The sequence below is a fragment of the Tupaia chinensis genome, unplaced genomic scaffold (genome assembly GCF_000334495.1).
Source record: "Tupaia chinensis unplaced genomic scaffold, TupChi_1.0 Scaffold000231_1, whole genome shotgun sequence".
Classification (NCBI taxonomy): Eukaryota; Metazoa; Chordata; class Mammalia; order Scandentia; family Tupaiidae; genus Tupaia; species Tupaia belangeri.
Window position 1 is genome coordinate 1,640,095 of NW_006159706.1, and position 13,068 is coordinate 1,653,162.

General features: G+C 47.4%; 1 protein-coding gene across 1 annotated transcript in view; it reads right to left on the reverse strand.

The window, feature by feature from the left end:
• Positions 1–13,068, reverse strand: part of LOC102470393 (zinc finger protein 48) — a 38,689-nt gene that overhangs the window by 8,412 nt on the left and 17,209 nt on the right. Inside the window, exons 3-4 of the mRNA XM_006148163.3 lie at positions 3,693–3,821; positions 3,170–3,319 (exon numbers count right to left, since the gene is read on the reverse strand). Coding sequence (XP_006148225.2) covers positions 3,170–3,319; positions 3,693–3,821 — 279 coding nt within the window. The remainder of the gene's footprint in view (positions 1–3,169; positions 3,320–3,692; positions 3,822–13,068) is intronic.

Below are 13,068 nucleotides of genomic sequence, written 5' to 3' on the forward strand. Positions count from 1 at the left end.
GTATAAAAAAAAAGGAAGCAAACCTTAAAAAAAAAAAAAAAAAAAAAAAAAAGAAAAGGAAATCTGATCTTGTAATTAAAAAATATAAGAAACCTGATCTGGAAGAGAGAAGAGCTACTCCTACAGAATGTAGGTGGAAAAGGGCTGACCCTTTTTGAATGGTCTGCTTGAAGCTGGGGCATGGGACAGGCATTGTGTTTACGGATGCCAGAAGGACATGAGGTCAGATGGTGAAGAGCTCTGAATGCCAGCCTTAAGAGCCGAGTCTTCATCCTGAGGGAAACGGAAAACTACTCAAGGGTTCATCAAGCCCAAGATAGACAGACTGGGATATGCACGGAGGTCCCTGAGAAAAGCTTTTCTATTCCTCACAGATTAGATTTTGACAGGCAGAGAGTATATTCCAGCCTCCAAATGCAGCATAATTAAGACCTATTCTGGTCTTGCTTTGAGACTAGTGACAGCTGAACGTCACAGAACATCAGCACCAAAAGGTACTTTCAGGATCACTAATTTATAAAGAAAGGAAGCCCGAGGAGGCCACACAGTACATTAATGAGCTATTCCGTGGACATAGTGCTAAATGTTCACAGGATATGTGTGTGTGGTCCTCGATTCCATTCTCCCCCTCCAAATCCAGTCACCCAGCTGACATTTCTGACACCCTGGCATTCAAGGGTCTTATTTCATTATCCCATCTCACAGATGAGAAAGCTGAGGCACGGTTGGCAAATGATGGAGTTAGCATTTACTGGTACGTGATACCATTTACATACTGGCCCGACTAACCTTTCAGGACAAGTCGTACCAAACTCCCCTCGGCCCCCTCAGCTCCTGCCAGTCTAATGGGAGTTCTCAAACATCTCCCCCTCCCCACCACTGCTGTTATTGCCTTAGAGCAGGCTACAGCCTTACCTGGCCAGGTCTCCCCATAATAGCCAGTGAGTCTCCAAGACAGAAAATCCAGTCCTGTCCCCCCGCCCCCCGATTTAAGGCTTCTGATAGCACCACATAACCTAACGCAGTCCATCCAAATTCCTACCTATGCGGGCTGCAGAGGCTCGTCACTCTCTGATCCCATCTACCTTTCTAGTCTCATCTCTTCTGGCTCTTTGTTTTTGTTTGCCATTTCTTCCTCAAGAAGGCCCTTCTTCCTCCTTCATTTGCCATACTCCACTAAGCCTTCAAGGTCCAAGTCAAAACTCCCTCTCCTGTACCTTACAGCAGTCTAAATCTTTTAGTAATGCAACCAGACCCACCTGGGAAGTCCCTGGACCTCCACAAACAGGCAAGTGTAGATGCCTGCGATCTGAGTTGGCTGAGCCTAGAGGTACCTGCTGGGGGTCCCCTACCTCTCATGGAAGATACAGATCAATAAACTTAAATAAATAAATTAATTAAATAAAGGCACTAGCAGATGGCATAATAGTTATATCGCTGGACTCTGGACTCACACATAATCAACTGCAGTTCAAGTCCTGGATCTGGTGGCTTAAAACTCACAGGCATGTGTGTGTGTGTGTGTGTGTGTGTGTGTGTGTGTGTGCGCGCGCACGCCCAAAACCCAAGAGGAGAATGGAAGAGAAGGGACTGTGGTGTGGCCATTCCCTCTGGAGGATGATTTCTCGCTTTCTGTACCTCCGGCAAGTGCACGTGCCCTATAGCAAACAATCTCTCTAAAAAGAAAAAAAGAAAACAAACTCATCTCCATCAAGCCTTCCCTACTGCTTGGAGTAGTTTATCTCAATCCTTTGTCTATATCTCCATGTTGGTTTCCCTGTTCAACTCCAGCTCTCAGAGTTCAGCCTAGAAAGGCTTTTGATACAAATGAGTAGAAAAAAATCTACAGAAGGATGACCTAGGCCAGGGTTATGAACTTTAGGGAGAATAAATAATAATAGCAACTACTTACGTATTGCTTATTTTGTGCCAGACACAGTTCTAACCCCTTTATGAGTATTCAATCTTCACAACTCCAACCAGGTGCTGTTATGATTTCCCTTTTACAAATGAGGAAACTGAGGCATAGAGAGGTTAAGAAACTTGCCCAAAACCGAATAGCTGGGAAGTGATAGAGTTGGAAGTCCACTCTAAGCTCTGGAATCTGTGTTTTTAACTTAAAGTCTGAAGGTGGAGATCAGAGGATCCACTGGGCCAGAAGAGGCAGGCTGAGCCAGGATGATGGGCCAAGGAAGTCAGAGAAAAATAGAACTAGTTATTTAGAAGGGAAGAGGAGGCCTAAGGACTAGTCCTCTCCTCCTAGGACCCACCATGCCCACTAGGGGGCAGCAGAACTTTCTTTCCTCAAAACCTGGGAGCTGAAACCTGGCCAGGCAGGAGCCCTCCAGCTGGACTCCGGGCTGCTCAGGCTGAGGAAAGCCAGAGTCCTGTGGGGTTCTGGGAAATGGAAACACACCTGGTAGAAGTTAGGATCTTGGATGGGGAAATCGAACTCATATTCTGACCTCCTAAAAACCTTCAAATGCCCTCAAGATAAAACCCACACTCGGTAGTGGTCTGCCAACCCACACCCCTCTCATCCACACTGCAGCATAACTGAGTCACCCGCCTTCATTGCTCGCAGTCGCCACTCACTGCTCTGAGCCTCTAAATGGGCCATTTCTTCTGCCTGGGGGAATCACTCCACTTCAGCCCTCAGACTCCTACCAGTCTTAGATAAGCCATTCCTTACTAACTTGGAGACCTTGGGCTAGTCATCACACTGGCCTGGGTCTGTCTCGACGTCCTAACCTGTAAAATGGAATAAATACTACCTAGATCATAGAATCGAGGAGCTTCGAACAGTGCCTGGCACACAGTAATGCTGCTCCTGTTGCCTAACCTGACCCCACCCTTAGGCCTGAACTAAGGTCCCACCCCTGGGGCTTCACCGCTCTGTGCCATCACACAGGATTGTAACTGAGTGATTACTGTCGTCTAATCCTGCTGGATATCAAGTCCCATGGGGACTCAAGGACAGCCTTTAGGCTCCAGCAGAGCCTGGCACACATAGGAGGTGACACATCTGTATGACGGAAGCCTGGGCAGTGGGGCCGACTCCAAGATTCTAGGTCTGGGATTCAGGCAGGAATCCTAGCTTCTGTCTGAGGGTGGCTGGGCCTGAACCAGGTTTGGGGGCAACAGGCCCCAGTGTGTATGTGACACATACCTCCTTGTTGTCCACGGGGATCTTGAGTTTCACCACTTCGTACTTCTCTTCACCCTCATCCTCCTCACCCTTCACCAGCAGCACCATCTCCTCCTGCATCTCTTCCTCCTCCTCCTCCTCTGCCTGCTGCTCGCCAGGCATCTTGGTGTCCTGAGACCGGGAGCTGGGTCAGAAGCTCAGGACCCGTCCCCGCCCCCCCATGGCCCTTGGCCCAGGCAAGGCGGTGCAGCCGATCCGCGGCTTCTGCCGCCCTGTCCTGGACTACGAGTCTGGCTCGCTCCAGTCCACCACGGTCCAGTCCCACGCCCCGGCACTGGCTGGGGACCAATTCCGGGGACACCCGTTCACCCCCCTCATCCCGGCATTCAAGGCCTTGAATAGTTCGAATCTCCTGCCCCCGCGAGTCATCACCCTCCCCAAGCTGAGTCACTCCCTGGCGCTTGGGTCGGCGACCGTGAGCTCTAGGGCACGGGCTGGAGGCGGGATCGGGGCGGAGACCCCGGGGGGGAGGATACGCACTCACCAGCCGAAGGTTCGGCGCTCGAGCTGCCCCAGGCCTGGGCGCCGGGCGGTTGGGCACTCTGGGAGGCCGCGGCTCCGGGGGCGGGGAGGGGGCGGGGCCCCAGGGACGACCGATCATTGGTCCGACCGTCTAGCCCCGCCTCCAGGGGAGGAGCCCAGAGGACCCAGGCGTCTGGCCCAAACTGCCGGGGGGAGGGCTGCCACCCCACACCCAGCGCCTTCCGCTTTTCCGCAACTCCCGGGGACCCTGAGCAGCCCCCGCGCGGTGTGGAAGGTCCCTGCGGCCGGGTTCTAACCTACCCGCCCGGATCTTCTCTCGTGGCTGGCTCGGAGGTCTCCTGTGCAGCCAGGCGCGCCTGCTCCGCCCGAAATAGGCCACGTGCGCTCCCGCCCCGGCCTGGGCCTCTCGCTGGCGCCCCGCCTGGAGGGCGGACCCTCTTGCCTCCTCACCTCTTCCTTTCCGTCTTTTTTTTTTTTTTTTTAAATCTTCTCTTTGCTTTCTTTCTCTGTTCTCGCCTTCCCAGTGTCCCGGCCTCTGGGATATCATGTTCCTTAAATACATGCTTCTGAAATCAGCCGTTCAAGCTACCGCTTCAGTTAATTGTGTAGCGTACCTACTGTGTGCCAACGTTGTACACACTTGGAGTCTCACAAAGATGGGCTGTGAACCTTTTACAGAAAGGTTTTACCTTGAAGGTTTTGCATAAGTGCAAGAGGCTAACTAAGGGTGTCACCTTTTGGACAACCATTAGTGGAAAATTCGTAACCCAAGGTCAAATCTAGCCCACAGAAATACCTCATTTGGCCTTCAGGGGATCTTTTTAAAATTTGTATTCATTTATTTCCTCCATGAGCCAGCGAGAGTTAGAGAGAGAGATATAGCACACAGATGTCAGCCATCCATCTCAACCTCAACCAGCCCTTGGTCACAGGCCGGGGAGGGCTCCCCCTTCCCGTGTTGAGTGGGCACTGCTGGGCCTGGAGTTAGGCAGCTGCACGGCCAACCAATCCCCCCCCCAGGGTATTTTTACTTTTAAAAAGTTGGCTTTGGGGCCAGCCAGTGGCATGGTGGTTAGGGCAGCTGGATCCCACATAGCTGACTATGCTGTTCAAGATCTGGACCATGGCTTGAAAAACACATGTTGAGTGGGTATGCCCAAAATCCAGAGAGAAAACCAGAGGAGAGGGGATTGCAGCATGGACATACTCTCTAGAGGTAATTTCTCTCATTCCCTCCCTCCAGGGAGTACACATGCCCTATAGCAAACAAACAAACAAAATTAGTTTCAAGGGCAGTTCTGTGGCCTAGTGGTTAGGGGAGTTGGCGGTCAAATGGCTCACCACATGGTTAGAATCTTACCTGTTTGGGTTGAAAAACAGGCTCCAGGCACCCAAATCCCGAGTAGGTGGAGAAATAAAGGTGAAAGGGTTATAGCATGACCATATCTCATTCACAGGAGTTTTCTCCCTCACTTTCTCCCCTTGCTGTCTCTCTGGCTAGCACAACTGTCACACACACAGATGCACGCGCGTGCACACACACACACATACACACACACACTTTCAAAACTAAAGAAAAGAGGTCTTTTAAAACATTTTTTTGACTTTTCCAAATTTAGAAATTGGTATATTTAGGGCCGGCCTGCAGCCTAGTGGTTAAGGGAGCTTTATCCCGCATAGTCAACTGCAGCTCGAATCCTGCCAGCGACTTGAAAACAAATTAGGGGGGGTCGGCAAGTGGCGTGGTGGTTAAGGGTGCTGGACTCCCACATGGCTGACTGCAGTTCAAGTCCTGGACCTGGCAGCTTGCTTTCTCTCTCTCTCTCTATCCCTCTCTGGTCAAACTGAAATAAATAAATGAATGAATAAATAAAGTTAAATAAAATAATAAAAATTTAAAAATTAGGCACAGGTTGTGTGTGTGCAAGCATGCCCGTAATCCAGATAAAATGGAGAAATGAAAGAGAAGAGATGACAGTGTGATCTTGCCCCAGTGGGGAGTGCTTTCTCCCTCTTCTCTCCCCCAACCCATCTCTCTGAATCTCTCCGGCAAGCACACACACCTCTGGTAATAAAAAATACTTGGATGCCGGCAGGTAGCATGGTGGTTGAGGGCACTGGACTGCTGGACTGCCACATGGCCAACCATGGTTTGAGTTCTGGACCTGGCAGCTTGCTTTCTCGCTGTCTCTCTCTCTGTCTCTTCTCTCTGCCCAAATCAGAATAAATAAAATTAAATAAAATAATTCTTAAAAAAAAAACACTTCGGGGTCGGGGAGCAGATTGCGTGGCAGTTGCATTGCTGGACTCCCACATGGCCAACTGCAATTTAAGCTCTAGACCCAGCTTGAAACTCATGCCGGTGCATGTGTGTATGTGTGCCCAAGATCAAGGAAAGAGAGTGGAGAAAAATGGTTGCAGTATGGCCATCCCCCTGGAGGGCGATTTATTACTTTCCCTCTCACTGTGTCTGTCTCTCTTGCTCTCCTGCAAGTGCATGTGCCCTAAGACAAAAAAACCCTAAAAGAAAAAAACTTGGGGGACCAGCCTTTGGTGTGATAGTTAATGTGGTTGAAACCTACATGGACAACTCTGTGGTTTCAGTCCCAGACCCAGCAGATTAAGAAACATGCCAGGTATGTATGCATGCATGCCCAAAATCCTGAAAAGAGAGAGAGATGGAGAAGGGATTGGGGTGTGAGCATTCCCCACAGGAGGTGCTTTCTCACTTTCTCTCCCTCTCTGTCTCTCTCCAACGAGCTGATGTGTCCTCTGGTCATTAAAAAATACACATACACACACACACACACACACACACAGAGACAGAGAGACAGAAAGTGAGAAATCACCCCCCAGGGGGGATGGCCACGCTGCAATCCCTTCTCCTCCATTCTCCTCTCAGGATCTTGGGCACACATGCACACGCGCCCAGCGTGAGTTTTAAGCCACCGGGTCCGGGACTCAAACTGCGATCGACTACATGGGAGTCCAGCGACATAGCCATTATACTAACTGCTGGTTCCCAAATTTAAAAAATTCTAAATTAAAAAAAAAAAACTTACTGGGTGCATGTGTGTCCCCAACATCCCAAGAGGAGAATGGAAGAGAAGAGATTGCAGCATGGCCATCCTTGCTGGGTGGTGATTTCTTCTTTCTGTCTCTCTGTCTCTCCAGCAAGTGCACACCTGCCCTATAGCAGAAATCTCTCACTCAAAAAAAAAAAATTGGGGGCCAGCAGGTGGCATGGTGGCTAAAGGTGCTGGATTCCTGCATGGCCTACTACAGTTCGAATCCCGGACTTGGCACCTTGCTTTCTCCCTTTCTCATTCTGTCTCTCTGTCTCTGTCTCTCTCTGGTCAAATTAAAATATAATAACAGGACAGCAGTTGGTGTAATGGCTATATCTCTGGACTCCCATGTAGTCGTCTACAGTTTGAGTCCCAGACCCAGTGGCTTAAACTCACGCTGGGCACATGTGCGTGCGTGCCCAAGATCCTGAGAGGAGAATGGAGGAGAAGGGATTGCGGCGTGGCCATCCCTCCTAGGGGGTGATGTCTTGCTTTCTGTCTCTCTGTCTCTCTCTGTCTTTCTGGCGAGTGCATACCCTCTATAGCAAAACCTCTCAAAAAAAAAGAGAAAGAAACAAAGAAACAAAGAAAGAAAGAAAGAAAACTAAAGCTTCTGGGGTAAGCAGGTGGCATAGTCATTAAAATGCTGGATTCCAACCTGGCTGACTGCGGTTTGAACCCTGGACCTGGCAACTTGCTTTCTCATTTTCTCTTTCTCTCATTGGTGAATGTATATACCCTATAGCAAACTAAAAATTAATAATAATAGGGACCAGCAGATAGCACAATGGTTATGTCGCTGGACTCCCATGTAGTCGACCCTGTTCGAGGCCTCGACCCAGTAACTTAAAACTCACATGGGACATGTGTATATGCATGCCCAAAATCCTGAGAAGAGAATGGAGGAGAAGGGACTGTATCCCGCCTGCAGAGTCCTTTCTTGCTTTCTGTCTCTCCGGAGAGCGCATGTGCCCTATAGCAAAAATCTCTCTCTAAAATAACAATAATGATAATAAAATTTAAATTTTTTTTTTTTTTTAAATAAGAAGGGGCCAGCAGGTGGTGTACTGATTATGCTACTGAATTCCCGAATGGTCGATTGCAGTTTGAGTCCTGGTTCCTTGCCAGGGGCTGTCAGGTGGAGTGATAGTTAAGGGCATTAGACTCCCACATGGCCAACCACAGTTCAAGTCCTGGACCTGGCGGCTTGCTTTCTCACTTTCCCTCTCTCTTCTCTCTCTCATTCATCAAATTTAAAAATAAATGAGTAAAATAAATAAAGCAATTCTTAATATATATATATTGTGCATGCCCAAGATCCCGAGAGGAGAATGGAGGAGAAGGGATTGCAGCGTGGCCATCCCCTCTGGGGGGTGATTTCTCACTTTCTATCTCGTTGTCTCTCTCAGTCTGTCTGGCGAGCACACGTGCCGTATCGCAAAAACCTCTAAAAATTTATATATATAAAATAAAAATAAAATATAAATGAATAAATAAAAGAATCACGCCAGGTACATGTGAACATGCATGTGCATCCGTGCCCAAAATCCCAGGAGGAGGGATGGTAGTGGTCATTTCCCCCGGGGGGGGTGGTGGTGATTTCTCACTTTCCCTCTTATTGTCTCTGTCCCTCTTTCCAGAAAGCACACACATCCTATGGCAAAACCTCTAAACAAAGAGAAAAGAAAACGAAAGCTTCAAAGGTTATGTAGTTGGTCAAAGCCACGCAGCTGATGAGCAGATCCCAAGCTCATACTCTTCTGTGCACCAGATTCTCTCCAGAATGACACTCCACAGGAACCTGGTGGCAGAGCCCAACTCCAGCCCGAGGGTGCTCAGAGCCCAGGCCGTCTACTCCATCTTTGGCTTTCCCCAGAGCTGGGAGAAGGGAGCAGGTGCCTGGTACTCGCAAGATCCTGAGAGCCACTCTGTGTTCTGGCTTCATTTTAGGTACTGGAGATGCAGTAATGAACAAACAGGCAAAAATCTTGGCTCATGTGGCACCTCCGAGGGCATAAAAAATGTCAACAAGTAGGGGTGGCTCTGTGGTGCTGCAGGAACGCACTGCGCCAAGGCACTCAGCTCTCACATGGCCACTCCGGTTTAAATCCTTGGCCTGCTCTGCTGTTAAACGCACCGGGCATGTGGGCTAGTGCCCAAGATCCAGCGGGCTGGAAGACCGAGGGAAGGGGATCTGTGTGATTAGACCGTGTGGAGCGTGTGCATAGCTCTCTCCCTCCCTCCTTCTCCCTCTCAATTTTAAGGGTGCCAATCATGTGCTCTACAATGAACAAAGAAAAAAATGTAGGGGCTAGCAGGTGGGATGGTGGTGAAGGCGCTGGACTTCCACATGGCTGGCCATGATTCAAGTTCCAGGCCTGGCAGCTTGCTTTCTCTCTCTCTCTCTTTCTAGTCCAATTAAAAGTAACAATAGGGGCTGGCAGATGGCGTGATGGTTGGGGTGCTGAACTCCCATATGGCTGACTGTGGTTCAAGTCCTGAAAATGGCAGCTTGCTTTCTCACTTTCGTTCTCTTTCTTTCACTCTGACCCTCTCTGGTCAAATTAAAATAAATAAATAAAGTTAAATAAAATCATTCTTTAAAAAGAAAAATCTGTTTTGTGAGGCCAGGTGGTGGTACAGTGGGACTGCAAGTGAACCTACATGGGAAAGGTTATGGGTTCACATCCTGTGACTTCCCTGGGCATGCCAATTGAAACTGGAGGTGGATGGTGACAGGAAGGCCCTGTTGGGATTAGTATCTGTCTCTCTTTCTTTCTCTCTCAAAATAAATAAAAATAAGTAAACAATAAGAACAAAAATAATTTTTAGGTGCCAGCAGATGGCATAGCAATTACTTTGCTAGATTTCTACATGGCCGGCCATGGTTCAAAGCCTAGACCCAGTGGCTTGAAACTCAGGCCGAGTATGTGTGCATGCATGCCCAAGAACCTAGGGGGAGAGTGTAGGAGAAAGGAGTCTGGCATGGCCATCCTCCCTGTGGGGTAATTTCTCATTTTCCCTCTGACTGTTTTTGTCTCTCCCCCCAACCCCTGTGAACACATGAACCCTAAGGCAAAAACCTCTGAAAAATAATTTTTAGGGGCTGACAGATGGTGTCAAGGTTAAGGGTGCTGGACTTCCACATGGGTGATTGTGGTTCAAGTCCCAGACCTGGAAGCTTGCTTTCTCACTTTCCCTCTCTCTCTTCCCTCTCTCTCTTTCTCTCTGACCTTCTCTGGTCAAATTAAAATTAATAAATAAATAAAGTTAAATAAAATAATTCTTAAAAAAAAGTTATTTTTAGGGACTGGCTGTGTCAAGGTTAAGGGTGCTGGACTTCCACATGGGTGATTGTGGTTCAAGTCCCAGACCTGGAAGCTTGCTTTCTCACTTTCCCTCTCTCTCTTCCCTCTCTCTCTTTCTCTCTGACCTTCTCTGGTCAAATTAAAATTAATAAATAAATAAAGTTAAATAAAATAATTCTTAAAAAAAAGTTATTTTTAGGGACTGGCTTGGTGGTTAAAGGCACTGGACTCCCACATGGCTGACCGTGGTTGAAGTCCCAGACCTGGTGGCTTACTTTCCCTCTTTCTCTCTGATCAAGCTGGAAAATAATAATAATGACCTGCAGTTAGCGTAATGGCTACGTCTCTGGACTCACACATAGTCGACTGTGGTTCGAGTCCCAGACCTGATGGCTTAAGCTCACACCGGGTACGTGTGTGCTCGTGCCCAAGATCCCAAGAGGAGAATGGAGGAGAAGGGATTGTGGAGTAACCATATCCCCTGGGGGGTGATTTCTCCCTTTCCCTGTCTTTCTGGTGAGTGCACGCGCCCTATAGCAAAATAAATAAACAAATAAATAAAATAAAAATAAATTAAAAATAATTCAAAAAATTATTTAAAAAATTTTTCTGGGCCAGTGGGTGGCATAGTGGTTGGGGTGCTGGACTCCCACATGCCTGACTGTAGTTCAAGTCCCAGATCTGGCAACTTGTTTTCTCACTTTCTCTCTCCATCATTTTCTCTGTGTGAGCACATGTGCCCTATAACAAATTTATTTTATTTATTTATTTATTAAAAAAATGTTTTGCTGTAGGGTGCATGCACTTGCCAGAAAGAGACAGAAAGCTAGAAATCACCCCCCAGGGGAGATGGCCATGCCACAATCCCTTCTCCATTCTCTCTCAGGATCCTGGGCACACACACCCAGTGTGAGTTTAAGCCACTAGGTCCAAGACTTGAACCGCGGTCTACTACGTGGGAGTTCAGTGACATAGTCATTACACCAACTGCTGGTCCCCCTATAGCAAATATAATAATAAATAAAGGGACCAGCATATGGTGTAATGGTTATATTGCTGGACTGCTATGTAGCCAACTGCGGTTCGAGTCCTGGACCCAGTGGTTAAGCATGCCTTATGCCAGGTGCAAGTGTGTGCATGCCCAAAATCCCAAGAGGAGAATGGAGGACAAGGGATCGCAGTGTGGCCATCCCCTCCAGGGGGGTGATTTCTCACTTTCTGTCTCTCTGGTGAGTGCAAAAATATCCCTCTAAATAATAATAAAAATAATTTTTTAAGGATTGTTTTATTTAACTTTAATTATTTTAATTTGACTGAGAGGGACAGAGGATGAGAGAGAAAGCAAGCTGCCAGGACCGGGACTCGAACTGTGGTTGGCCATGTGGGAGTCCAGTGCCCTTAACCACCACGCCACCTGCCAGCCCCAATAATAATAATTAATAAAATAAAACAATTCTTTAAAGTTTTTAAAAAAATTTTTGAGAGATTTTTGCTATAGGGTGTATGTGCTCATCAGAGAGACAGAGAGAGAAAGAGAGATAGAAATCCAGAGATCATCCCCTGGGGGTATGGTCATGCCACAATTCCTTCTCCATTCTTCTTTTAGGATCTTGGACACACACGTACATGTACCAAATGTAATTTTAAACCACCGGCTCCAGGAGTCGAACTGCGGTTGACTATGTGGGAGTCCAGCGATGTGATCATTACACCATCTGCCAGTTCCCCAAATTAAAAAAATTCTTAAAAATTGTTTTGTGTGGGGCCGGCAGGTGGCATGGTGGTTAAAAGCACTAGACTCCCACATGGCCGACTGCAGTTTGAGTCCTGGACCTGGTGGCTTGCTTTCTCACTTTCATTCTCTCTCTCTCATTCTGTCCCTCTCTGGTCAATTTAAAGAAAGAAAGAAGAAGAGAAAGAAAGAAAGAGAGGGAGGGAGGGAGGGAGGGAAGGAGAAAGTTAAATAAAACAGGGGCCATCAGTTTGGTGTAATGATTATGTCATTGGACGCCCATATAGTCAACCGTGGTTCGAATCCCCGACCTGGTGGCTTAAACTCACAACGGGCACATGTGCATGTGTACACAAGATTCTGAGAGGAAAATGGAGGAGAAGAGAGTGCGGGGTGGCCATCCCCCTTGGGGGCGATATTTTGCTTTCTGTCTCTATGTCTTTCTCTGTCTTTCTGGCCAGTGCACGTGCCCTATAGCAAAAACCTCTCAGGAAAAAAATAGTTAAATCAAATAATTCTTTAAAAACAAATTGCTGGGGCTGGCAGGTGGCTTGGTGGTTAGCGGTGTTGGACTCCCACATGACTGACTGTGGTTCAAATCCTGGACCTGGTGGCTTGCTTTCTCTCTCTCTCTCTCGTCAAATTGAAATAAATGAATGAATAAATAAATAAAGTTAAATAAAACAATTTAAAAAACACAAAAGAAATGTTCTGGGGGTGGTTAAGGTGCAGGACACTCCCACATGGCCGACTACAGTGTGAGTCCCAGACCTGGTGACTTGATTTCTCTCTTTCTCTCTCTCTCTCTCTCTTTCTCTGTCTCTCTCTGGTAAGATAATAAAAATAATAAAAAGAATGACTAAATAAAATTAAATAATAAATAATTCTTTAAAAAATTGCTTTGTTTTACAAACATGTACAGAGATGTACTTATAAATAAGATATAGTTCCTGTTTTTGAAAATGTAATGGTCTAGTAAAGAAGACTGTGAGAAAATATATGGATATCCATTATGAGTCATATATGGATGTATGTTATCAGATCAGTTGGCCCTCTCTATCTGTGGGTTTCACGTCTATAAATATTTGAGGGGCCAGCAGGTGGTATGGTGGTTAAAGGTGCTGGACTCTTATGTGGCTGACTATGATTTGAGTCCCATATCTGGCAACTTGAAAAGTATGTATGTGCCCCAAATCCCAGGAGGAGCAGGGTGGAATAGAAATGACGGCATGGCAATGGGGGGGGGGGGGGGGGGGCCACCTTTCCCTT